Source organism: Rhineura floridana, chromosome 3 (genome assembly GCF_030035675.1).
Source record: "Rhineura floridana isolate rRhiFlo1 chromosome 3, rRhiFlo1.hap2, whole genome shotgun sequence".
NCBI lineage: Eukaryota > Metazoa > Chordata > Lepidosauria > Squamata > Rhineuridae > Rhineura > Rhineura floridana.
The window spans coordinates 193331569-193358535 of NC_084482.1; the positions used below are offsets into that span (position 1 = coordinate 193331569).

Sequence of the window (26967 nt, forward strand, 5' to 3'; positions counted from 1 at the left end):
AAACTACACTTACCACTTGTGGTTTATCTAGGGGAGATAAACTATGAGCCCAGGTTCAGACACAATGCTAAGCCAAGCCACGACTTCAGTGACAGCAGCACAGCAGCAGCAGGACTGGAGGAGTAGAACAGCTGTTATCTTTCTGGGAGCCCATACATTCTGCTAAGGCATGGCTTGGCTTAGTGTTACATGCGAGCTGAAACTTCATGGCAGACTTCCCCAATTCAGGACCCTCTATACGTTTTTGACTACAGCAACCCTGGCTGGGTAAGGCTGCAATATGGACAGGCCTCAAAAACTTGCTTGCTGGAGCAGGGAGTTTGAGTTTATGCTTTCCCAGTACCTACAGTCTGCTTTTGTTTTCCCCCTGCCTGCCAGTCAGATATTTGCAGAAATATCCACCACAACAGTCACCGATAAGGACTTTGACTTTATTGACATTGATAGACGAGAAAATAGAAAGCAGCCAAGGTCACAGGTGGACCACCCTTCAGAGCATTTTCAAGGACAAACTCCACAACCACCAGGGAAGTGTGTGATTCTCTCCAGTGCCTCCTACCCAGCTCACGGAGGGCCGCTCTCCTCTTTCAGGTAGTCCTTGTAAATCCTTCTGATCCGCTGAATTTCCTTCTCCGGGGGCTGCTGCCATTCATACCATTCATACCATGCTGCCTTGTTCTGCAGAGCTGGGGACGGAGCAGTTTTGGTGACAGCAGGATGCTGATTGCTGAAATCCTCATGGAAAGTGGTGAAAGGGATGTAGGAGGATAAAAGGCCTGAGAGGGCAGGGAGCAAACATGTCAGAAAGACAGCTTATTAGTATCGCCAAAAAGATGCGACATCACCATCCCCCCTCCCTCCTCCTCTCTCTCCCCCACACACGAGAGCGAGCGAGAGCTTGTGTGTGTGTGTGTATATATATATATATATATATATATATATATATATATATATATATATATATATATATATATATATATATATATATATATGTATGTGTGTGTGTGTGTATATATATATATATATATGTGTGTATATATATATATGTATGTATATATATATGTATGTATATATATATGTACGTGTGTATATATATATATATGTACGTGTGTGTATAGATAGATAGATATCTCTCTCTCTCTCTCTCTAGATCTCTCTCTCTCTCTCTAGATCTCTCTCTCTCGCGCTCGCTCTCTCTCGCGCTCGCTCGCGCTCTATCTATCTATCCATTGCTGGGCTTTCGCACAATCTCAAACTACAGATTTGTAGTATGGATAGGGCTGCATTATCTCATGCACAGTCCGGCAGGCACTCCTGCCAGCTTCCACCCAATTCTGTTCCCCTCCTATGCTCAGTCTCATATGCTACCTACCACTGTTGCGAGCCTTCTCAATAGCTTCGGTCAGATGCTTATATTTCCTCATGCAGACACCTGCAACGGAAGGAGGGAAACATTTGAAAACATAATGGAGACTGCAGTGGTATGCAAAAAGACTTGTTCACACCGAGGGATAGAGAGTGTATCACACCTCTTACACCTTACAACCAGAAATGGCTAACTTCCCTATTCCAAGGTGCACCTTTTCATAAGTGATCATAATGCTGATGTCACAAAACACAAAGAACTTCACAATTATGGAGTTTGGGCATGAGAAGACCTTTCCATATGAAACCCAAAGAGAAATGGCAACTTTAAAATATGGAGGCTCTCACACACAAACTTTTATAACAAGGGTAAGGAAGCTATAGCACCTTCCAGATGTTGCTGGACTTCAACTCTCATCAGCCCCAGCCACCAAGGTGGATGGGACTCATAGTCACAGGTTCCCTACCCTTCTCCTACACCATGAATGACCAGCTCCTGGAGCAATGTAGTCTGGTCCTCTGGTGGTCCCTACTATATCTTATTAAATCAAGCTGTGATTGAATAATTTCAACATTTTCACTTGTAAGAAGAAAAAATATGTTTTCAAGTTACTCGAGATAATCTGTACTTTGCAATACCCGTTTCTGGAGTTTGTGCAAGGTGGCCTACAGGAAAATCTTAATACAAAGCAATCACTGAAGCCTCAGATAATCCCTAATCAAGAAAACAAAAGACAGACAGTGGCAATACTTTGGTTAGAACCAAGAGCAGATTCTCCTGTATGTACCTGCTCATTTGTTAAACCATATTCTAAAACCCAAGGTACCTCCTCCTCTGGAGATTTGCTGGAATTTTACCTGGGTTTTATGGGTCATACAGCTCCATTTGTACAATAAGCTCCCATGGAGGTTTGCCAAACATCCTCACCAATATCTTTTAAGACCCAGACTAAAAAATGTTTGATTTTCCAAGGCCTTAGTTAAGTTAACCGCCTCCCCCCTCCCCAAAAAGTGTCTTTTTTTTAAAAAAAGGGAGGGATCATCTGATTTTTTACTTGATTCTTTGTATTCTTTTTCAGATATTTAAATTAGCCACTTTGGGCATTTACTTAAAATGAAAGGCAGAATAATTTTTTTAAAAAAAAACCTCCGTAACTGTGAAGCCCCAGTTACTAAATGACGCATGGTGGACGCACAAACAGAACGCAGGCAGCCACCTTATTTTGAGCCACACTATTTGTCATTCTAGCCCAGTGCTGACTTCTCTGATTGGCAGTGGCTTTCCAGCATCTCAACTACTACCTGATTATTATTATTTTTTAAAAAAGGGATGCCATCACCTGCTACCATATCTTTTTTAAAAAAAACAGGATGCCAATAATTTGTTTTAAACTGTTTTTATTAATGTATTTCAGATAATTGGTCAGTTGCTTACTTTGGATGGGGTCGGACTCCCTCTGAAAGAGCAGGTCCGTAGTCTGGGGGTGCTCCTGGACTCGTCTTTGTCGTTAGAGGCCCAGGTGACCTCAGAGGCTAAGAGTGCCTTTTACCAGCTTCAGCTCGTAAGGCAGCTGTGGCCGTTTCTGGACAGGGATAGCATGACCACTGTTGTCCACGCACTGGTAACCTCCAGGCTGGATTACTGTAATGTGTTCTATGTGGGGCTGCCTTTGCGGTTGGTCTGAAAGTTGCAGCTGGTGCAAAATGCGGTGGCGAGACTGCTCACTGGGGCAGGGTATCGCCAACATGTCACCCCACTGCTGAAAGAATTGCACTGGCTGTCCATTTGCTACTGGGCTAAGTTCAAGGTTCTAGTTTTGGTATACAAAGCCCAGTACAGCTTGGCACCAGGATACCTGAAAGACTGTCTTACCCCTTATATTCCCAGTCGATCACTGCGCTCTGCAGGTGAGGGCCTCCTGCAGATACCATCTTATCAGGAGGTTCATTCTGCACAACATATGAAACGTACCTTTAGTGTGGCGGCACCTACCCTGTGGAACTCCCTACCCTTAAATATTATCTTTTTGGTGCCTTCTAAAGACTTTCCTCTTTCAACAAGGTTTTTAAGTTGAGACCTATCCCAGTCTGCGTCTGTGTTGGAATTGCTTTTTAATGTTTTTTTTAAAAAACAACATGTTTTTAATCCTTTTAAAAGATGTTTTAAAGCTTTTCTTAAAAAAATTTTTTTTAAAGTTGTTTTGTTTTAATGTATTTTAAGGTCTGTTTTTATGATGTTTTAAAGTGTTTTTAGCGCTTTTGTTTGCTGCCCTGGGCTCCTGCTGGGAGGAAGGGCGGGATATAAATCAAATAATAAAAATAAATATGTTGTGACCCGTCCTGGAGCTTAATGGTGAAGGGTGGATAATACATACTATACTCCTAGTCTATAGACAACTCTCTGGAAAACTCAGAAAATATAAACATTAACATAAGAACCACCCTGCTGGATTTTATTAAATTTATATCCCACCCTTCCTCCTAAAAAGGATCCCAGAGCAGCTCACAAGTGATAAAATGCCAACACTGTTATCTTTTCGGCACCAGGTCAAGACTTTCCTCTTCTCCCAGGCATTTTAGCATGTGTTTTAAATTGTATTTTAAATTGTTTTTAAAAGATCTGTTTTTAAATTTGTATATTTGTTTTTCATGTCTTTAGTTATTGTAACCCGCCCAGAGAGCTTCGGCTATGGGGCGGTATATAAAAATCAATCAATCAATCAATCTTTAAAAATAAATCCCATAGAGACGCAGGCTGGGATAAAAGTATCTACTTTAAAGGCTTGTTGAAAGGGGAAGATCTTCCAAATACACAAGTTCCATCTACTCTAGCATCCAGCTTCCTTACTGTGACCAGACAGAGGCTTTCAGAAGGACCATATGTAGGTCTTGAAGGCAACAGTACTGTTGTTCATCAGTAGCTGGTGTTCAGAAGAATACTGCTTCTGAGTAGAGGTTCCATTCAGGCATCATAGGGAGCCCAGTGAGATAGAACCAAACTAATATTGAAAATGGGGGAAAGGTGACAAAAGAAAAAAAGGTTGAATACATAGGGCATGGGCACTTTCTTATAATGGACAGATGGGGACCAATCCTTAATTAACATCAATGGTGGAGAACTTGTGACCCTACAAATGTTGGTAGACTACAAGCCTCATCATCCACAACCATTGCCCTTGCTGGCAAGGGCTGATGGGGGGCACTGACCAATAACATCTGGAGGGCCAGAGGATCCTCACTCATCAATTTGGAATGGAGTCCAAACTCAGAAGTGGTGGACATTTTTACCTCTCTGCCCTTTCTTACATGCTCAGAATTTCTCAGGGGAAAATGTAAAATCCTTGTGGTATGCCAATTATATCACAGCACTCACATAAACACATTTCGTATCAGCATCTTCTCAAAACAAAACCACATATGTAACAGTTTCTCTTTAACTGTCTCAAACTGAGCACACTGTGCCACTCTCACTGGCTATCACTTTTGTCTCAGTGAATGTTACAGACAGATGGCAACTTCCCACTGCTGCCAACTATCCTGATCCATGACGGCTCCCCTGTGGTGTTGGCTAAGTTCTATGCCTCTTTGGGCCTAATAAGGCCAAAACTTCCAGTGATTATTGTTTGAATTAGACTAGGGAAACCCAGGGTCAAATTCCTATTCAGTCATGAAGCTCATGGGGTGAGCTTGGGCCACTTTGTCAGACTAACCTGCTTCACAGGGTTGTTATGAAGATTAAACTGACTGGGGGTGTGGGGAGAGAAGACAACCATGTGCATAGTTGCCTTGAATTCCTTGGAATATATAGGTAACAGACTATGATTATGGCTAATAGATGTTGACACACCTATGCTCCATGAATTTATCTAAACCCCTCTTAAAGCCATCTAAATTAACGGCCATCACCACATCTTGTTGAGGGGAATTGCATAAAAATGAAGTAAGCATTCTGTAAAGCTAATCAGTTTCAGTGAGTAACCCCAAGTTCTAGTATTATCTGGAAGGACGAGTACTTCTCTCTCAATTTACTGCACAACATCTATAATTTTATAAACTATAATGTCATCCTTAAGTTGTCTTTTTTCCTCCTAGATGAAAAGGCCTCAGATCAGCCTTTCCCAAGTTAGTGCCCTCCAAATGTTGTTGACTTCCAACTTTCATCAGCCCTAGCCAGCAGGGCCAACAGAATAGTCAGGGATGGTGGAAGTTGTAGTAAAAAAAAAATCAAAACAAAAAAAATATGGGGGGCATCAGGGTGGAGAAGCCTGTCCCATATGCTTTAGCTATTCCTTGTGGGAAAGATGGTTCGCTCTTTGATCATTCTGGATGCCCTTTCCTGTCAAACAACTGGGAATCAGAAACTCTTGCTGATGTACTGCAAAATTACCCAAATATCTATCACCAGTCCCTCACCCTTCCTCCTTCCCACCCACACACCCTCATCCACTCCCTTGATCTTTCCCCATTTCCAAATTTCCTGCCATCTGGTCTCAAGTATATAGAACAACCACTTTTTGTCTTCCAGAGTTCCTCTTCAAGGCCATTTCTTCGAAGCCTTTATTAAACTATCTAATCGCATCTCCCCTGTGCTTCTACTTCCTCACTCCTATTTCTCAGCTAACAAATTCTCTGGCCTCATTTCCATCTTGGTGTTATTCATTTAACAGACATGAGCCTTGTTGCCTAGAGGTCTTGTGGTCCACTATTTGTACACCATTGGAAAACAACAGTTAAAACGACCCCCACTGCCTCCATGCCCACATATACATTCCATAATATTCAGTAATATGCCCAAATGCAGAGATGGTATGGCCCTCCAGATGTTGTTGGGAGCACAACATCTGGAGGGCCACAGGTTTTCCATTTGTACCCAAATGGCTCCAAAATGACATTACAAATTCTCTATACAGATTTGCAGGCCAGGGAGTTTGTTCTGTGGGGTTGGTCCACATGTGTAGATTCAGATGTTGATCTCCACCTGGCTCAGTTTCCAAAATAAGGTTTTCGTAGGGCATTGGTGGTAATGGAGAAGGGAGGGATGAGAACATAATAAAATAAAACGGAAGCTGCAATTCTGCTGTTGCCACCTGGCCAATAATATCAGTGTGTGAGTGTGTGTCTGAGAGAGACTGGTATAGAGTTCTCATTCTCTTGCAAAGCCAGAAACCTCAAAAGGAGTTTGACAATGATAACAAGGGTGGGGAGGCAAATGAAATAGGGCAGTGAAGGGGAAGAGGTGGCTTACCTGTGTGTGTTGGGTGGTACGTGATGCCCATATGGGGGCAGATGAACTGCTCCAGAAGCTTCACATTCTGTGGGAATGAAAAGAGTGGACACATTTTTACATGTCACAAGTCAAAAAAGGAATCACAGACACTAAACCTATTTCAGACAGTTCCACAGGAACCTAGATAGTTGCCTTAAACCAAGTCAGATCATTGGTCCGTCTCATTCAGTATTATCAACGCTGACTGGCAGTGGCTCTCCGGGATCTTCTCCCTACCTGGGAATGCCAAGGATTCAACCGAGGAATGTCGCACACAGAACAGATGCTCTACCACTGAGCTATGGCCCTTGCATCTTGTGCCAACCGATGCACTGCGGTGGCGACGTGGGACAGGGGCCTTCTCTGCAGGGGCACTGAAGCTGTGGAATGTCCTCCCTAGGGAAGGTCACCTCATTCCTTCCTTATTGGGTCCTCGATGCCAGGTCAAGGCAGCTGTCTTCTGGAGGACCTTCATTTAAATGGCTTCATTACCTTCCACCTACCCCCAGTTCCTGCTGCCCCAATTAACATAGTCACCCCACCCCACCCCGTGAGCATTTTCCAAATGAGGTTTATTTTTTACATTATTTCTAATATGTTTTTGTTTTCTCTTCTGGAGACTGAGTGGAAAAATGGGTTATAAAGATAAATAAAAACATGCTCCTCATACCCTATAATCTACGAAGAGGTTTGGGTCTCTGCAGATGGGGCAGGGATTGCCACAGACTTTGCTTCCTCTCTGTAGGAATAAAACAAGTGAATATTGAGTGAACATCATTAAACATTAAAAAAAGAAAGTTTGCCTGAATACCATGAGACATGCCGAAAACATATCAAAATGGGGAACTGCCGTTCATTTGCAGATCTTGACACAAGCCATTTATTCAACTGATATGGGGTTTATTTAATAGCAATCTGTATTGGTGCTACACTTGTATATGTATTATTGTGTATTTTTGTAACTTGTTGTTTAAGCTTATTTTGTATTACTTTATATTTTGTAGCATTATAGGACGAGTACTTCTGTATTTTTTTGTCATTTCTATGGTTGTAAACCGCCTTGAGTGCAGTGATGTAGAAAGGTGGTATACAAATTAAAAATGAAATGAAGCAGTTGCACAATCTGCATCAAAGTTCCATGGATATGGCTTGTACCAAATCAAGTAAAAAACAAACATGAGATGCCCTCCCATCCCTCCACCTACCAACTTAAACTGATCAAAACTGATGTGCAATGCAGGACTCACCAAATCCTAACATGACGTAGGGGAAGTGGTAAAGTATATGCTTCTCATGCAGAAGGTACCAAGTTCAATCCCCAGCACCTCCAGATAGGATTGAGAGACAGTCCAGTCTGAAATTCTGGAGAGCCACTGCCAGTCAGTGAAGACAATACTAAGCTACATGGACAAATGGTCAGACTCCGTATAAGGCAGCTTCTTATGATTTCCCAAGACCTAACCTCCAATGGGCCCTCACTTAGAGCCTCATTTCTGTATACCTAAGGATCTCTCTCTCTCTCACTCACTCTACCCCCCACCCCACCCCACCCCCACAGAGACCAGGGTGGCCAACACACAAGCAATAAAACAATAAATCTAAAAACAGTTCTGATGGTGAAATAGCTTGGGAAAGGTCTCTGAAAAGGCTTGTTGAAAGAGGGAGGTCTTCAGTAGGTGCTGAAAAGATAACCAAGATAACGCCAGAGATGCCACTAAAGGGCTATTCACTTTCAGCAGTTCTACAGTGGTTGAGCTGCAGATGAAGCCTGGCAATTTCCAATAATCCCAGTCATTGCAGTTGCAGTGATTTAAAAAAAAAGATACCAGAAGTTGCAGTGATACTTTAAAAAACAAGTGTCTGAAGCAGACAGATCTTCTTGAACTTTAGCTTTATTATTTTAAATTTTGCAAATATTTTAGAGTAACTACATCTGTCAAAAAGAAGAATATTGAAAACAAAGCAAAAACCCTCAATAAAGGTAACTTTCTAATAGTTTCAATCAGTTTAGGCATGTCAGTACATTTATTCAAGTTGCCAAGGCATTTCAACATACTAGCAGTTGTATTTTTAAAAAGCAACTCACCCATTTTCTGTATATTTTCAACTGCCAGGATTTGTACATCAGTAGGTGTCTTACACCAAGTCAGACTATGTCCCCCCATCTATCCATGTCATCCACCCCAAGAGTGGGGAACATGAGGCTCTCCAGATGTTTTGGCCTACAATCCCCATTGTTCCTGTCTAAGCTGACCAGGGATGACATGAGCTGGAATTCTTACAACATCTGGAGGGCCCATCTCTGGCTCAAACAGATTGCCAATTGCGCTCCAAAGTCTCCAGCAGAATTCTTTCCCAGCTTTTTTACTCGAGAATATTTAATGCCATGAACTGGACTGGGACCTGCTGCATGCAAAACATGTGCTCATCCACCAAGGTATGGGATGTCTACACCTATCAATGGCTACTAGCCATGATGGCTATGCTCTGCCTCCATGATCGGAAACTGTATGTTTCTGAATACCAGTTGGTGGAAACTGCAGTAGGGGCGAGTGCTCTTGTGCTCAGATTCTGCACAGGCGATTGGCCACTGTGAGGACAAGTTGATGGACTAGATGGGCCTTTGGCCTGATCCACTAAGGCTCTTCTTATGTCCATCAAGCTTAAAAAAGAACAGACACATTCTGCAGCCTGCCCAGGTGCCTGTTCACTTCTACTCTACCTCAGTTCTGGTGAATCAATTGGAGGGTTTTTGCAAATATGACTTAAAAAACAAAACAGGACATACCAGTACACTGCCTAACCAGGAGAGAGGAGACAGACTACAGAAAATCTAAAATACCACTCACAGTCCTACAACTTCTTGTCCAAACATTCAAGTCATCCAAAAATTATATTGGATTGAAGGGGGGGAGAGGGATGGAAGCATACAAATTAAGCAAGGTTGATGTATATCGCCCACAAAATTATTCAACTTTTCCTTGGCATGGACATTTGTAACAGAAGATGGGGTTAGGTGGGGAGAAGCAGAATGGGACATTGGAGAATAGTTTTAGCTAGTTTTATAACTGTTATGTTCGGTTTATTTATTTTGTTATATTATGTACATTGTTGAGATTTATTGTTTAGTTATGTTTATTTAAAATGTGATGTATTTTTCCTTTTAATTGTACTGAATATGAATTGTGTATTATATATTGCATTTGTTTTTATGTTGTAAACCGCCCAGAGAGCTTCGGCTATGGGGCAGTATAGAAATTTAATAAATAATAATAATAATAATAAAGTTTGACCACACCATCTTGGTATATTTTTTCACATTCATGCAAAATATCCACTTGGAGCTCTGTTCTTCTGGCTCAAATCACAAAAAGGAAATTAAATGAACTCACAATGCAAGTCCTCCGGGTCTTCTGCGGTGGAATCTGGCCCTTGTGATTGCGCCTGTAACCAAACCAGATGGGCTTGTTGCCATATCTTTCAATGTACTCTAAAGGGATGAGACAGAACAGAGCCAGCCAGTCATAGCAGTGTTTTGTCAAGGCTCTCCAAGAAATACGACACAGCAGAAGGCTTTGGTGCCCCAGGCTCAACTAATAGAGATACAACAAGTAAACATCCACTTCATACTGTATGTCTTGGGCTGTACATCCCTTGAAGCAACAAGCTTACTATCTTGTGAAGGAAGAGGTGAAGGAGATTTAAGAAAGCTAGGCTGCAATCCTACCCACTTGTGAGCAAGCCCTGTTGAGCAATGTGATTTACCTTGGGGTATGCTATCCATAGGACTGTTGGTTAAGGCAGAGGGGGTGAAGTAAAAAGACTTTGATCTCATAGTGCACTGCACTCATTTAACTAAATATTATTATTTTTATTTTTTATTATTAATTATCATTATAGCAATACGAATCTGACCAGCTTTGCTTTGCTATAGATACTTTCAACCCTGTGCCTTTGCTTTAAAGGTGAAACTGATCAGATTGTATCTGCTTTGCTATCAATAAACTAATAGGCCTATGCCTTTGCTTCCCTAGGATGAAACTAACAAGCCTGTATGTTTGTTTTGCATTAGGAGATCTCTTGCTTTCTCCCAGAGCTGGGGAGGAAGGATCCAATACTATTCAGAGAAGGAGGGAGGGGAAGGAGTGGGAGTGGGTGGATGCTAGGCAGGCACCCTTTAAAGCCCCCATTGAAGCTGCCCCCACCATCTATGAGTGGGTGTAGGAACCTATCCCTGTTCTTTCCATGTTATTCCTACCTCTGGTACCAAAGTTTCTATTAAAGAAGTAATGTCCAGGAATGAATCTACTTTATTAACTGAGTTATCACTGTATTATGATGATGATGTGTGCATTCCAAGTCTACAAGTATTCTATTGTTTAAATAAACTCCTTGCCCACCGGGCCAAACCCATGCATAGTTACTTAAATGGAACCCTCAACTGTAGACCTCCCTGAGGCTTTGTCTGACCCTAATCCTTCTGACCTTATTTTCTATCGTATTCCTGCCTGTGACCTTCGCTCCTCCAACTTGACCACCCCCAGTTGCCCCAAAGTTCCCTGCTTCCTTTTGCCCTTGTGCCTTTTTATTTTTATTATTTATTGAATTCATATCCTGCCCTTCCTCCCAAAGCAACCTAGGGCTACAAACATAAAAACCAAACTATTTAACAAGGGGGAGGAAAGCATGTTAAAGCATTCTAAAATCACAATTAAAATATTTAAAGTACAATTACAATTAGAAACATTCTAAAACATAGTTAAAACATTCTAAAAATATTTAAAATATTCTAAAAAACACAGTTAAAAATTATTTCACAGTGATCTTTGAGTTGCCAGGAGCGGTCTGCTTCAGCCATCAAACGCTGGGTAAACCAGAATGTTTTCAAATTCCTTCTGAAAATCAGAAGTGGAGACAGATGCACCTCACTGGGGATGGCAGTCCACAAACAGGGGGGTCACCACTGTAAAGGCCCTGTCTCGAGTTAGTGCCAATCAGGCAGCACTTGGTGGTGGTGCCACCAACAAGGCCTCACCTGTCGATCATAGAGTCCAAGATGGTTGATACTTGAACTCCCTACATGGTGCTTCCTTCCTTCACATCTTTCCTCAAAACCTACCTCTCTTGTGAAGATTTTGGTTGAACTGCTTAGTCCTCACACCCAAATGAACTGGAGTGTACCTAGATGTTAAGCACATTTACCTCATCTTCATCCAGTACAGCCATTGCCTCACTCTCTCTTTCCTGTCCCTATTATCTTCTCCACTATTTCAATTTAAAGAAGCTAATCTCTCTAGCCTCTATAAGGCACCATGAAGACCAATAGCATTATATAAACAAACAGCACAGAACTACATGCTGGGAGTTCAGTGTGAACATGTGCTGTAGCTGCAAGTAGGTTTTAAAATCTAACACTCACCCAAGCGCTGCTGCTAATTGCCCCCTGACTGTGCTAACTGCTCTTTACTGAACATCTAAGAAATATTGTTTTATCCTGAAACAGGCCAATGGTTCTTCTAGTCCTGTACTAGGGGTGGCTCTCCAGGAGTCCAGGCAGAGGCCTTTCCCGCCGTTGCATCTGGAGATGCCAGCCACTGAACTTTATCCAGTGAGCTTAGGCCCTCCCTTAGCAGGAAAGAGGCAAACGGGTTAGCCATGTGAACCCAAAGCAGAGAGCTCATTATTATGTGTTTCCAACAGATGAAAGCACATGATGCAAGGCCACCATGCAGGTCTGGCTTTGAAAGGTGTCTGGAAGAAACACTTCTGGGAACCCTACATATGCTGTCTCAAGTCCCATGGGAGAAAGGCAGCATATGCACATCATAGCTACATGCATGCAATGGTGGATGTGGGTTTAAAAAAGAAAATTAAAGTTAAGCACATGTCTGTAGGAGACTTGGCCGTCCAGGAACGCAGGGCCCTTTTCATGCCATCCCACGCACCCACCTCCTCCAACCTGGTGCCTTCCATATGTTGTTGTTGGTAATGTATTTATGTCAATTTGTTAGTTACTTAAGAAAAAAGTCTCTAAGCAACTTACAAAAAATTAAGTCCCAAAGGCATAGCGTAAAAACACACACACACACATTAAAACCATCACAAAATGCATAAAGCAGACCCAGCAACAGCAGAAAACATTTCATCAATAAAGAGTTAATGTTATCTGTCAATGCCTAGGGGAAGAGGTCATTTTTACCTGCCGTTGATAATATGTGGAGTGCATTCCACAAGCAGCAAGCCACAGCTGAAAAGGCCCTTTCCCCTGTCACCACCTTCCAAAACTCTCTATTGCCTGCTTCAGACTCTAACACCAACCAGCCTTCGTGAGTGCAGCCAAAGGTCAGGGATAATGGAAGCTGGATGGAGGGATAATGAAGGGCACCATACTGGCCATCCCACATTTTTTTTTTGTCAATTTTTATTCAAATTTTCATAAAACAAACAAAACAAAATCAAAAAACATTCAAAGACAAAACAAAACAAAAGTGATTAAACAGTAGAATAAAATGTTGACTTCCGATGTGTCGCAGATCAGATATAGGTCTACAATATATAACAATCCTATCTCTTAAATTATATTATAAAATCACTTTCCTCCAGTAGTTATCTTAATTAATCATCAAATCTCATAAACATTACTTTATTCTTTCCACAAAAAGTCAAAGAGAGGTTTCAATTCTTTGAGAAATATATCTATCAATTTTTCTCCAAATAAACATGTCGATTAATCCATCTCATTCAAATCTATTAGGTCCAATAATTTCAATAGCCATTCTTCCATTACCAATGTTAATTCCATCTTCCATCTTCAATAATCCTGTTAAGTCCAGTAATTTCAGCAGCCATTCTTCCATTATCAGTATCCCATAATAATCTTGTTGTCATAGCCATAGTCCAAATAAACATATCGATTAATCCATCTCATCAAATCTGTTAGGTCCAATAATTTCAATAGCCATTATTCCATTATCAATATTAATTCCATCTTCCATCTTCAATAGTCCTGTTAAGTCCAGAAATTTCAGTGTCCATTCTTCCATTATCAGTATCCCATAATAATCTTGCTGTCATAGCCATAGTCATATAATAAGAGTCTGATGGGAATTTCCTCTATCCCAAATATTTTCTTGCCATCAATTCTGAATATGTTGCTGAAATATTGTTGTAAAGTCATATCTCTGTTCTTTTTTACAAAATGCACTGGCTCTTGAGAGTTTTTCCATTGTCACATATCTGTAGTTAATTCCATAGATTTTTTCTATGTCAAGCTCCATCACATCATTCCAGTCCAGAAAATTATCCAAGACATTGATAACTTTATCTCTAATATCTTCATTAATTTCTTCAGAGACAACGTTGAATTCCAAACAGTAAACTTTGTTTCTAATATCCATAAACTCCAGATCTTTTTCCAATTCCACATTTGTTCCAATCTCTAGGGCTTGTATCTTCCCTTTAATTTTTCTTTTCTCATCTCTAATCTCATCAATCTCCTCTTTCACAAGATCCCCTATTTCTTTAAGCTCCTGCGTCATTTTGCCCAATTCAATTTTCATCTCCTTTCTACCCTGTCTCAGGGTTTGTTTCGTTATCTCAATCTCATCCATTATTTTCTGGAACATAGTTACTTCCAGATTCTCAGCCACTTTCTAGATTGCCATTCTTAAAACCACGGGAAAAAAAAAAACCCACTTCTTATTTCAGCAACAATTGGGTTAATATTCCAGGCTTGATGACATCACAGTGTAGACAGAACAGCCTGCCTTATCTCTTATATGTTCAGGAATACAAAACAAATTTAGTTCCCAGCATCAAAACAGTTAGTGGCGTCGTGAACAAGCAGATTCGTCAAAATGAAATAGACCAAAAAAAAAAAAAGTCCCAGACATATAATATTCCAAAGTTCATAAATCAAATTTATTTATTTATTTATTTATTTTCTCCTCGGAATAGAAATCCCTCTTCCGTTTATATCTTTAGAATGCAATTCCAGGACAGTTTTTTGCAATAAAAACAAAGATAAGCGTTTTCAATTTCTTTTCTCCTTAATTTCGTGAATAAAAGAGAAGAGTTATAACTCACCCAGAAATTCTTTATAGCTGATTCATTGACAAATCTCTTTTTGCTGCAACAATTTAAACCAAGTGAAAAAAAAAATAGAAAGAAGGATGCTTGCCTGTTAAAGTCCGTTTTTCTTTGAAGAAAAGATAAACGTGTCGCATTAATCAGTTAGAGCTTGTTTGGAAGTCCGTCCGGCATTGCTGGCTGAACTTTCTCTCATAAATTAATGAAATCCAGTCCTCCCAACAAAAACAGGCTTTTGTGGTTAATCTCTACGTTTCTCCCTGCCCGGGAGAAAATCTTTACCAGTCAAAAAGAACGTTCTGACTGATTTTATAACTGAAAAAGCTTCTTCTGAGACGAGAGCTCGTCTCAAAAAGCAGGCACAAGCGAAGTCATCCTTCCCAGAAGTCACTGGCCATCCCACATTGTGGCAAGGCCAGATACCCTGCCAACATTAAACAGGGCCTTTTGTATGCAGCCAGGGCGAAGCACCTGTATCACACTTCTAAAGCAAACAGTCATTTCCAGCTTGACACAACTCAAACTAATCTACCGGGATTTGTTTGCGCTTTGTTTTTGGAAGGGGCGGGGGAATCTGGTTTTACTGTAGGTAATTGTATTGTTACTTATTATTGATTGATTAATTTATATACCACTTCTGTGCCAAAATGGCCTCTAAGCGATTTACAGCACAAAACCAATTATAAAATACATAATTAAAATACTAAATTACAATTTGAAACATGAAAACTTCCTTAATTAAAATATACAATAAAACAAACCAGCTAAAAACAAGCAACAACATTGGAAATTTAAATGAAGGGGAATGTTTGTCTAAGCAGGTATGTTTTCAGGAACCGGTGGAATGCCAACGCAGATGGAGCCTCCCCTATTTCAACAGGGAGGGCTTTCCACAACACTGCTGTCACCAGTGAAAAGGCCTGCCTTCATGTTACCACAAACTGATAATCCTCAGGCAGTGGCAGAACTATCCTGTTAGGCAGGAGTCAATATTCTTGGCTCCAGATATTATTCCAGCGGTAGGAATGTGGTGCCCTCTAAATGTTGTAGACTACAAGTTCCTAAACCATCGGCCAACCTGGCTGAGGTTGATGGGAGTTGGAAGTCCACAACAGGGTATGCTCTGAAGGCACATGAGGCCACCACCTTCCAGGTCTGGGTCTGGTCAGTGCCTGGATGGGAGACCACCTGGGAACCACATGTATGCCACCTTGGGTTCCTTGATGAAAGAAAGGTGAGATATAAATATAATAAATAAATATGGAGAGCACCACATTGGCTATCCCTACATTACACACTTTTATCTACTGTATATTCCGGCGTATAAGATGACTTTTTAACCCTGGAAAATCTTCTCCAAAGTCGGGTGTCGTCTTATACGCCGGGTGTCGTCTTATTAGGGTTGCCATATTGCCTGGATAGCCGGGTTTTACCCGGATTCTAAGCATGCCACCCGGCGCCCGGCTAGCCCCTTAGGTGGCCCGGATTCTCACCTTTCATTTAAAAAAAAATTAAGTTTCTAGGTGGTGCGGTTCTCAAGATATATATAAAAACGTCAGCCACCCCCCCCAGTTAAATCTTTTTTTAAACTACTGTATAGCACTTCGTAGCTTTAACCCCGCCCGTTCAGGATTTCAGCCAATCAGTGAAGGGTTTGTTTGGTGGCAGTGTCTGCAAAACCTCATTGCGAGGCCAGAAAATGGTGGTTTCCCCTCCTGTTTATCTGAAAATCTCATAAATTGGGTAGGTATATACATTTCAGTTTTTCCCCCTGTTGTGTGTAGGAGTCAGATCCTGGGCAGTGTTTTGAAAACCTTCCCAATACTTGCTTTTGGGGGTAAAAACAGTGCTAATCCCATATGTCCAGAGTAAATCCTATTGAATTCAGTAGGAATTACTTTTGAGTAGACATGATTATGAATGTGCTGAAAATCAATGGGACTTTGGAGTGAATGTAAAAAAGAATTGTGTTTGTGTTCTCTTCCTGCCCCCCCCCCAGTCCTATTTTAAAGCAAGTAGGCAGGGCTTACTTAGGTATTGCAGTTTTTATTCTGTAGGAAACTAATACTGATTTTTTTAAAACTAATACTGATTTTTCTGCAATGACCAATTGGTTTGACAATAAACTATTATATGGGCTGTATGTATTTATACATCTGCAGTGTGTGCGTGTGTGTATGGAGTCTTTCCAACACCCCTGTGAGGTAGGGTTGGAAACCAAGGCAGCTCACAACAAGAAATAAAGCCATTTAAAATCCAATAACCATAAAAACAAGTATAAACAGTTGCAAAACAGTGTAAAGTGGCATGATTCGGAATTTTGGGTTGTGTGAATGAAGTTGCTTATCACTTGAGGTTGCATTTCTGTCCCTGTTTGAGTAAGCCCCATTGAATATGCTGGGACTTGCTTCTGAATAAATAAATTTAGGATTGCACTATAAATATCTTTACAGTTTGTGTAAATAATAAATATATTTGATAGTTATGCTTATATAAATATTTATTCATTTATCATATTTTTGGTTTTTGGTTAGGAATCCTGACTGGTTGTGAGATGCTTAGTTTTTTGCCTTATAGGAATCTTGTTGTGGTTGGTATGGTATTACATTTAGGAAAGTGTTACTGCCTTCTGTATTTTTTTCCTATTTGCATTTCACTTATCTTTAACCTCACTCCGTTACAACCATAGAAGCAACAGCAGCATATGCAAGATAATTAACTCCCATTAGTGATAAGAACAAGAATTTATAATTATTATTTCAATTAAAACAAGAGGCTTATCAATACTTTGAAAAGGACCAGATATTTATTTTCTTTCTGAGCCCAGGACTGGGTCTTTCATGATGCCTGGTGTGTGTGTGTGTGGGGGGGGGAGCAGGAGAGTAGTCGATAAGACAGACATCCTGGCATTGATAATCGAATTAGCAAGGTATGTGTGGGGTTGTTGTACACTTCCAGGCTCAGTTTCATTTTGAGTATGGAGGTGGAACCTGTGTAGATGTGGTTATCAAAGGGAGAAGAAATTTTGAGTTAAGCAGAGCTCTGCTTTTATAAAACCTAAGAAACATACAGTACTTTGAATGTCTGAGTGCCTGCACCAGTGGAATACTGGAGGAACTTGTAAAACTTGCTGCAACAGTATTTAGAACTGAGCATGTGGTGTGAAAGACTACTTTTCCTAACATTTTGGCTTGTTTTTCTCTGATTGTGTATTTTTATTGTTTTTACTATATTTGTAAGCTGTGCTGAGCTCTGTTTTTAACAGCAAAAGGGCAGGATATAAATTCTCTTAATCAATCAATAAATACTCCATAGTGTTGGAAACTAGAGTCTAGGCATTTAATGTTGCTTTTAAAAAAAAGATTTCTCACATCTTTCCCCAGTTTTTGGTGGTAATTCCTAGGCACAAAAACAAAACAACTGGACAATCCAAATATTAATATTTATAAGTTTATAAGTGACAGTTTTCCTGCTAAGTACCTGCATGTCATAAGCAGGGGTAGTCTTATACGGCGAGTATATCCCAAACTCTATATTTTAACTGGAAAAGTTGGGGGTCGTCTTATACGCCCAGTCGTCTTATACACCGGAATATACGGTATGTAAAAACATCCTCAGTGGTATGGATTTTATTGCTGTGCATGTCCCATTCTTCAAAGACACACCATTCCTTTTACTTTTGCACTTTCTCTCTCCCTTCCTCTCCCTCTCCCCCTCTCTCTCTCACACACACATGTACGTTGCTGTCCTTATGTTCCTCAGATACCTTCACTCTCCAGGTACTCCCATGGTTTCTCCTTAAAACGTAGTTTTCTGTCAAAATCGACTGGCTCTGTCGGTCCAGCTTGGCTAGCCTCTGTACTGTAAAGACGGAAAGGAAATCGCTCAGGCTGCAGGAAGGAAATGCTGGATATGCTCTAAGAGAAGACACAGCAAAGGAAGGGACATGTAAAGGCAGGTATCGGCATGGCTGGCAGTGATAGGGGACAGCAAACAAGCAGAAGTCAGTACATCACAGCAAGTTCAAAAAGCTAGGTTTTTCAGTCAAGTATTCAGAAATTAAGGGCACTGTTATATAATCTCCATTGCCCTTTCAGCATATAAAACTATGGAAAAATAAGGATCGGCCACCTTTTCACTTTTCTGATAGGGGAATTGAGGTTAGGTGTTGTAGCAGAGAGAGAAAAAGGTCTGTAGCTGTGATGGAATTCAAGGGATTCAGAGAAACTGACCTAACACAATATGCATTATGGACCAGTGCAGATACAACACTGCTATTGATTTTAACCAGGGTTTGAAACACAGCCTGAAGGTCCAAGGGTGGGGAACCTGTGCCCCCCTGTTGTTGCTGGATTCCCAACTCCCATCAGCTGAGCCAGCACGGCCAATGGATGATGTGAGCTGTAGTCTAACATTTAAAGGGCCACAGGTTGCCCACCCCTAAATAACCACGATTGATAATAGAAACAGGAAGGAATGTCCACGCTTAATCTCTTACCATAGGTTATAAATAGGCAGTATTATATCTGCACTAGCCCTACACGCTTTGAAGCCAAGATTGTTTTTCAGAACTACAAGGGTTTTCAAGCAACAGCTGAATCATATGCAAAGTTGGGCAACCTGTTGATTTCAAGGGTCTTAGGAGTGTATTTTAAAAGAAATGGGGGAGCCACAATCTCCGATTGTCCTGATGCGCAACCTATACTCTGGACAAGGGACTACTGTAAGGACAGAATATGGAGAAACCAACTGGTTCCCCATCGGAAAGGGTGTGAGACAGGGGTGTATTGGATCAACATGAAGGAAATGTGAAAATTGGAGGGAGAAATATCAATAATTTAAGATATGCAGACGATACCATACTACTAGCAGAAACTAGTAATGATCTGAAATAAATGCTGATGAAAGTGAAAGAGGAAAGCAAGCAGGACTACAGCTGAACATCAAGAAGACTAATGTAATGACAATAGAAGGTTTACGTAACTTTAGAGTTGACAGTGTGAGCTGGTATAGCACAGTGGGGAGGAGAGCCTGGCTAGGAGTCCAGAGTCTGTGAATTCAAATCCCTACTCGTGTCTCCTGGGTGTCAAGGGCCAGCTAAAGATCACCCCCACAGTGAGTGGCCCACGGGTTACATGCCCTGCCACGTGTGCAGCTGTGGGCAAGCTGCATAGTCCCAAGGAGCCCAGTTGCCTCCCAGCCGGCAGTTGCGGACAAGGAAGGGGCTGGCTTGTGCAGCTGGGGCAAGCTGAGCAGGCCCTAGCCAGCTGGGGAGGAGTAGCCTCAGGGGGAGGCAATAGTAAATCCCCTCTGAATACCGCTTACCATGAAAACCTTATTCATAGGGTAGCCATAAGTCAGGATCAACTTGAAGGCAGTCCATTTTTAAAAAAGTTGACAATGGAGAGCCAGTGTGGCGTAGTGGTTAGATTGTTGGACTATGAACTGGGAGATCAGGGTTCGAATCTCTACACAGCCATGAAGCTCACTGGGTGACCTTGGGCCAGTCACTGCCTCTCAGCCTCAGAGGACGGCAATGGTAAACCACCTCTGAATACCATTTACCATGATAACCCTCTTCATAGGGTCGCCATAAATCGGAATTGACTTGAAGGCAGTTCATTTCATTTTTCAAAGATGACAATGAGGACACTGAACTAGTCAAGGATTATCAGTATCTTGGCACAGCCATTAACAAAAAGGGAGACAACTGTCAAGAAGTCAGAAGAAGGCTAGGACTGGGGAGGGCAGCTATGAGAGAGAACTAGAAAAGACCCTCAAATGCAAAGATGTATCACAGAACACTAAAGTCAAGACCATTCGGACTATGGTATTCCAATCTCTATGTACAGATGTGAAAGTTGGACAATGAAAAAAGTGGATACGAGAAAAATCAACTCATCTGAAATATGGTGTTGGAGAAGAGCTTTGCGCATACCATGGACTGCGAAAAAGACAAATAATTGGGTGTTAGAACAAATGAAACCAGAACTGTCACTAGAAGCTAAAATGATGAAACTGAGGTTATCATAGTTTGGACATATAATGAGAAGACATGATTCACTAGAAAAGACAATAATGCTGGGAAAAACAGAAGGGAGTAGAAAAAGAGGAAGGCCAAAGAAGAGATGGATTGACTCCATAAAGGAAGCCACAGACCTGAACTTACAAGATCTGAACAGGGCGGTTTACAACAGATGCTACGGGAGGTTGCTGATTCATAGGGTTGCCATAAATTGTAATCAACTGGAAGGCACATAACAAATACACACAGGAGTGTATTGCAAGAGGATTCCTTCAAAAAATAAAAAGTGATTCCTGTTTTAACAAAAACCATCCAAATTAGCTTTCATTCATGCTACCGTTCCACTGTGTGAAGTGTTTTATACACTGTGGTGTTTCCCAAAGTGGGATACAGCACTAGATTCAGTCAACTCTACAGGTAAACAGTACTATAAACAGTAAAGAATGGCTCTGGGATTTAGAGAGATTCCAGATAAACAACTCAGCAATGATAGCTTGGCCATGAGGTCAGCCCCGTTAGTCACCAGCTGTGGGCCTTGTCCTTCGATGCTCAGGCAAACCCTCAAGTTGAAATAATTTCTGAATAATAGCCAGTAGATGCTTACTCTGTGTAACCAGTTATTATAAAAGCTGTATGATTGCCTGCATCTTCCAAAATCTGCAAGGATTTCCTTCTAATATCCAGCTACTAGGAATCACAAGTTGAAAGAGTGCTATTGCACAGGTCCTGCTAGTGGGCTTCCCACAGGGACATGTCCTGTCTCAGTAACCTATTAGAATTCTTTGAGAGTGTCAAAAAGCATATATGATCCAGTGGACATAGTGTACTTAGACTTTCAAAAAGTTTTTGACAAGGTACCTCACCAAAGACTTCTGAGGAAGCTTAGCAGTCATGGAATACGAGGAGACGTCCTCTTGTGGATAAGGAATTGGTTAAGAAACAGAAAGCAGAGAGTAGGAATAAACGGACAGTTCTCCCAATGGAGGGCTGTAGAAAGTGGAGTCCCTCAAGGATCGGTATTGGGACCTGTACTTTTCAACTTGTTCATTAATGACCTAGAATTAGGAGTGAGCAGTGAAGTGGCCAAGTTTGCTGACGATACTAAATTGTTCAGGGTTGTTAAAACAAAAAGGGATTGCGAAGAGCTCCAAAAAGACCTCTCCAAACTGAGTGAATGGGCGGAAAAATGGCAAATGCAATTCAATATAAACAAGTGTAAAGTTATGAATATTGGAGCAAAAAATCTTAATTTCACATATATGCTCATGGGGTCTGAACTGGCGGTGACCGACCAGGAGAAAGACCTCGGGGTTGTAGTGGACAGCACGATGAAAATGTCGACCCAGTGTCTGGCAGCTGTGAAAAAGGCAAATTCCATGCTAGGAACAATTAGGAAAGGTATTGAAAATAAAACAGCTGATATCATAATGCCGTTGTATAAATCTATGGTGCGGCTGCATTTGGAATACTGTGTACAGTTCTGGTCGCCTCACCTCAAAAAAGGATTATTATAGAGTTGGAAAAGGTTCAGAAGAGGGCAACCAGAATGATCAAGGGGATGGAGCGACTCCCTTATGAGGAAAGATTGCAGCATTTGGGGCTTTTTAGTTTAGAGAAAAGGCGGGTCAGAGGAGACATGATAGAAGTGTATAAAATTATGCATGGCATTGAGAAAGTGGATAGAGAAAAGTTCTCCCTCTCTCATAACACTAGAACTCGTGGACATTCAAAGAAGCTGAATGTTGGAAGATTCAGGACAGACAAAAGGAAGTACTTCTTTACTCAGCGCATAGTTAAACTATGGAATTTGCTCCTACGAGACGCAGTGATGGCCACCAGCTTGGATGGCTTTAAAAGAAGATTTGACAAATTCATGGAGGACAGGGCTATCAATGGCTACTAGCCATGATGGCTGTGCTCTGCCATCCTGGTCAGAGGCAGTATGTTTCTGAAAACCAGTTGCCGGAAGCCTCAGGAGGGGAGAGTGTTCTTGCACTCGGGTCCTGCTTGCGGGCTTCCCCCAGGCACCTGGTTGGCCACTGTGAGAACAGGATGCTGGACTAGATGGGCCACTGGCTGATCCAGCAGGCTCTTCTTATGTTCTTACCTGATCAACCACTGTGAGAACAGGATGATAGATTAGATGGACCTTTGGCCTGATCCACCAGAGCTCTTCTTACGTTCTTAATCATCTCCACACACAAAAAAAAGAGGTTTAGACTCAAGGCCGTCTCCAAGGAACTAGTAAATTTCTTGAGATATTTCAGGTGTAATACTTGACCCCTTACTAGCCTCACTAAATCTCACTGAACACAATGGGACCAAAGTGTTGCTTTTTTAAAATCAAAAACAAAAAGTAGGCATCAGCTCTGTTGTAAGAGCAGCTCTGTTAGACCTTCTCTCCTTCAACTGTCATATGACAACAGCAATTGAATGTTTGCTGTAAGCCACTTTGGGCACAGTTTGCTATTGAAAAACAGCAGATAAATAAACTCAATCAATTCAAGCAGGCTGCAGCAGTGGGAGAAATGAGAAGCAGGGCCGTTCCAGTGCTTCTGCAGAATGATCCATTGGTCGCCTTGCATCCCTGAACTGTCTCCAACCCAACTACTCATTAGGCAGCCTTTGAGAACCTAAAGTGCCCTCTAGACATTTTGGACTGCATCAGGTGTGGGGAACCTGTGGCCCTCCAGATGCTGCGGAACTAAAATTTGCATCAGCCCTGACCATTGGCCATGCTTGCTGGAACTGATAGGAGTTGCAGTTCAACATCTGGAGGGCCAAAGGTTCCCTACATCTGGACTACATTTTCCATCCACTCAGTAGCTGGAGCTGATGCAAGTGGCAGTCCAAAAATCTGGAGCACAAGATTGTTAGGGTTGTTCATACGTTACAGTCAATGAGTGTACAATCTATGTATGCAATACAGTAGGGCCCCACTTTCCGGCACCCCACTTTCCGGCGGTTTTCGCTTTTCAGCAGGGGCCTGGAACGTAACGTGACGTATGAGTGGGGCCCTACTGTAGATGAACTTTACAAATCAACAAACGTACTCTTTCACACAAACACACGTATATATGCAGAGACAGCTTGTACCTGTGTTCGGCATAATATGTGAACAAGCCTATTTATAAGAGCTACTATTTTGCTTTACGAATTAGTGCCAGAGTTTGCTATTTCCTCTTCTCTTTTCCTTTTTAGTTGTGCCTTTCAGATTGAAAGCCTGTGGGAAGGACTGTCTTGTTTTAATTGAATGCTTATAAGCCAGAATGCTCTGGAATCCTTTTCAGATGAATAGGGCAGGATATAAATCTAATAAATAAATTACTAGCAGGATAAAAATCATCTATATAAATAAATGAAGAAACATGCAGCATATTACACTGTCAAGTCTGCCATATAGGAGGATAAAGAATTAATCTATTTATTTATATCCCACCGTTCCTTCCAGCAGGAGCCCAGTAAGCTTTCATTTGCTTTGCTAGTAATTGGAGTAGGGCTGGGTATGTTTAATGGCGCCTGGCGCCAACACTGTTATCTTTTCGGCGCCAGGTCAAGACTTTCCTCTTCTCCCAGGCATTTTAGCATGTGTTTTATATTGTTTAAATTTTTTAATTGTGTTTTAAATTGTTTTTATAAGATCTGTTTTAAATTGTATTTGTTTTAATGTTTTTAGTTACTGTAAACTGCCCAGAGAGCTTCAGCTATGGGGCGGGATACAAGTATAATAAAATAAATAAATAAATAAATAATGAATAATTAAATAAACCAGGCTGCAATTCTTTCTGCACTCACTTGGGAGTAAGCCCCCCAGAATTCAATAAGAGTTCCTTCCGAGTGGTTCCTTCTGTAGTGGTTAGTTAAGGTGTTGGACTACAACCTGGGAGATCAGGGTTCGAATCCCCACACAAGCCATGAAGCTCGCTGGGTGACCTTGGGCCAGTCACTGCCTCTCAGCCTCCGAGGCAGGCAATGGTAAACCCCCTCTGAATACCACTACCATGAAAACCCAATTCATAGGGTCGCCATAAGTCAGGATCGACTTGAAAACAGTCCATTTCCATTTTCTGAGTAGACATGGTTAGCACTGTGCTGTTAGCACACTATGAAAGAGCTCATGTGTTAGCTAAGAATAAAAGGGATTTGTATACTAAAAACTCTTAGTAACTCCCCCTCCACTTTAATGTGCATCAAGACTGCTGGAAAGAGACCACTGAATCTCTGAACACATACAGAGTGTTCTCATTTCACCAACACAACACACTTACCATTCATTACTGTGGCTCAGGGGTGAAGTTAAGGCATTGAATTACTTCTCAGAGGATGCCAATGGGAGTAGGTAGTCATCAGTGACAAGGGAAAAAGCTTGGAGTGAGAGGATGTAGACTTCTACACCCAGCATCCATGATGTAGACACCACCACATGATTTCTGAAGCCGTAGCCAACAGCTGAAGGTACAGGCAGAAACTGATGACACTATCAGTTTGCACCACTAGCCACTCACATTATTTGCTACTCTCAACAGGTCCTGCTACCAATAATCCAAGAACTCTCAGTCTCCTTTGTTAGGTTAGTAGAATCCCTCTTTTTTCAGTGGAGCCTGTGCAAAGATAGTACATTCTGCAGGTCAGCAGGAACCCTGACCACTCTGAAACCCAAGAAGTGCCTGACCACCAAGCATCAAGCTAAGGAATAGTTAAAGCTTAAAACATTACAACTCCATTGGGACTGTGTAGAACAGCCTCCCAAATCTTGTTGCTTTCCAGATTTTGGATGCCAACTCCCATCAGCCCCAGATAGCATAGCCAATGGTTAGGTATGATGAAAAATTCAGTCCAAAAAGAATCTAAAGGGAACCAGGTTGTGGCTGATTTAGAACTGGGCTGGGGAAAACATTACAGTCCCCACATGACATTTTTTGAATGGTATGCACTTGATATTTTAAGTCAAACAACATCTGGGAAGCATTAGGTTGGTTAAGGGCACTACTTGTACCTTTACGATAAAAGTAAAACTCTATTTTAATGTTCAAGCAAGCACGACCAGTTAATTATGGACAGACAGCACCAGACACAAGATTTTAACCTCTTCAAGGCAGGGACTTGTACGCTGTAAAGTAAGCATACAAGATTTAAAGCCATGCTTCCCTGGGACCCAAGCTTATCAGCGTCTTTCGTTTCAGTTACAAAACTGTAGCAGACGTTTAATAGAGATGCAGCAGCTTAAGACCATTTCCTAGAAAAAGGACCCTCTACGTCTACATAAAATGCAGCCATATAACATGGATACAGACATCACGTTTTTCTCGAACGAGAAAATAAAAAAGAGCGCAATATTTTAAAAATATAGCTTTAATGAGTACAGGACTAAAGAGACAATCAAATGCAATTAAAGACGGGGGAGGAGAATAAAATAACGGCCACAGAAAGAGGAGAGAACACATAGTCTAGGCTAGGGCCACAATCCAACTCACGCTTACTTTCTTAACGGAAAAAGCCCACATAAAACTTATTTACTTTCCAGCAAACGAGCATAGCACAATAATGGATTGCAAAGTTCAATCTTCAGCCAAATTAGTGCGAAACACAAAAATAACAATAAACAAGACTTTGTATTTACAGACGTCTCTGATCCCACATAATAAAACCAGCACTTGGTCGAACTTTAAACAAACTCCTCGATACAATACAAACGGCTCCTCACCTGGACACAGAAAGGTCTCCTAAATACCGTGCGAGCCACTAAACGGCCCACACTCCTGTTCAGCAGCATGGCACAACTGGCAGCCGCCATGTTGGAGGACAGAGAGGCTTACGCATGCGCCATAGATGTCCCTCCTCAAGGTGACCCTGTATGTGTACCCAAGAGCGTATAAATCCAAACACTCTCAGATCATTGTTGTATTTTATTCACAAACTTCAGTTAAGCTTACGAACAGTCATTAAATTTCTACGAGAAAAAAACGCACAGTTTATTTATATTCGTGTTTCTTTATGACGATACACCCTTTTCTCTTTAACCAAAGCTCGCGCACGCACATAACGCTCCTCAAAATAAACACTGCACCACAAACCGCGAAGTCCTACACGAATGGATCTTTGTTGCGCATGGCCAAAATGATTACTATTGTACCTGCGTACCAGCCTTCAACGTCCAAGCTAAGCGCATGCTCAGTTTGAAACGCCATCTGGTACTCCTTTTTCCCTGCCCCCACGAAAATCA

At 41.4% G+C, this 26967-nt stretch overlaps 1 protein-coding gene across 4 annotated transcripts; it reads right to left on the reverse strand.

The window, feature by feature from the left end:
* Window positions 1–417: 417 nt before the first annotated feature.
* On the reverse strand, window positions 418–26958 carry MRPS18B (mitochondrial ribosomal protein S18B). Of its 4 annotated transcripts, none has more exons than XM_061619160.1 (7): window positions 26878–26958; window positions 18486–18636; window positions 10024–10121; window positions 7302–7370; window positions 6611–6677; window positions 1373–1432; window positions 418–776 (listed from the first exon to the last, which is right to left on the reverse strand). In XM_061619160.1, the coding sequence occupies exons 1-7, from the start codon at window positions 26911–26913 to the stop codon at window positions 565–567; spliced, it is 693 nt and encodes a 230-aa protein (XP_061475144.1). In that variant the 5' UTR covers window positions 26914–26958; the 3' UTR covers window positions 418–564. The 4 variants fall into 4 exon arrangements, with proteins under 4 accessions (XP_061475144.1, XP_061475143.1, XP_061475145.1 ...); XM_061619159.1 differs by lacking the exon at window positions 26878–26958 and adding an exon at window positions 26449–26848; XM_061619161.1 differs by lacking the exon at window positions 26878–26958 and adding an exon at window positions 26225–26364.
* Between the last annotated feature and the right edge of the window lie 9 nt (window positions 26959–26967).

Coding starts and splice junctions, on each gene's coding strand:
- MRPS18B (XM_061619159.1), bottom strand. CDS start 26,538: ATGGCGGCTGCCAGTTGTGCCATGCTGCTGAACAGGAGTGTGGGCCGT. Junction 1,433..6,610: donor GTACCACCCAACACACACAG/GTAAGCCACCTC, acceptor CTTCCGTTGCAG/GTGTCTGCATGAGGAAATAT. Junction 777..1,372: donor TGAGAAGGCTCGCAACAGTG/GTAGGTAGCATA, acceptor CTGCCCTCTCAG/GCCTTTTATCCTCCTACATC.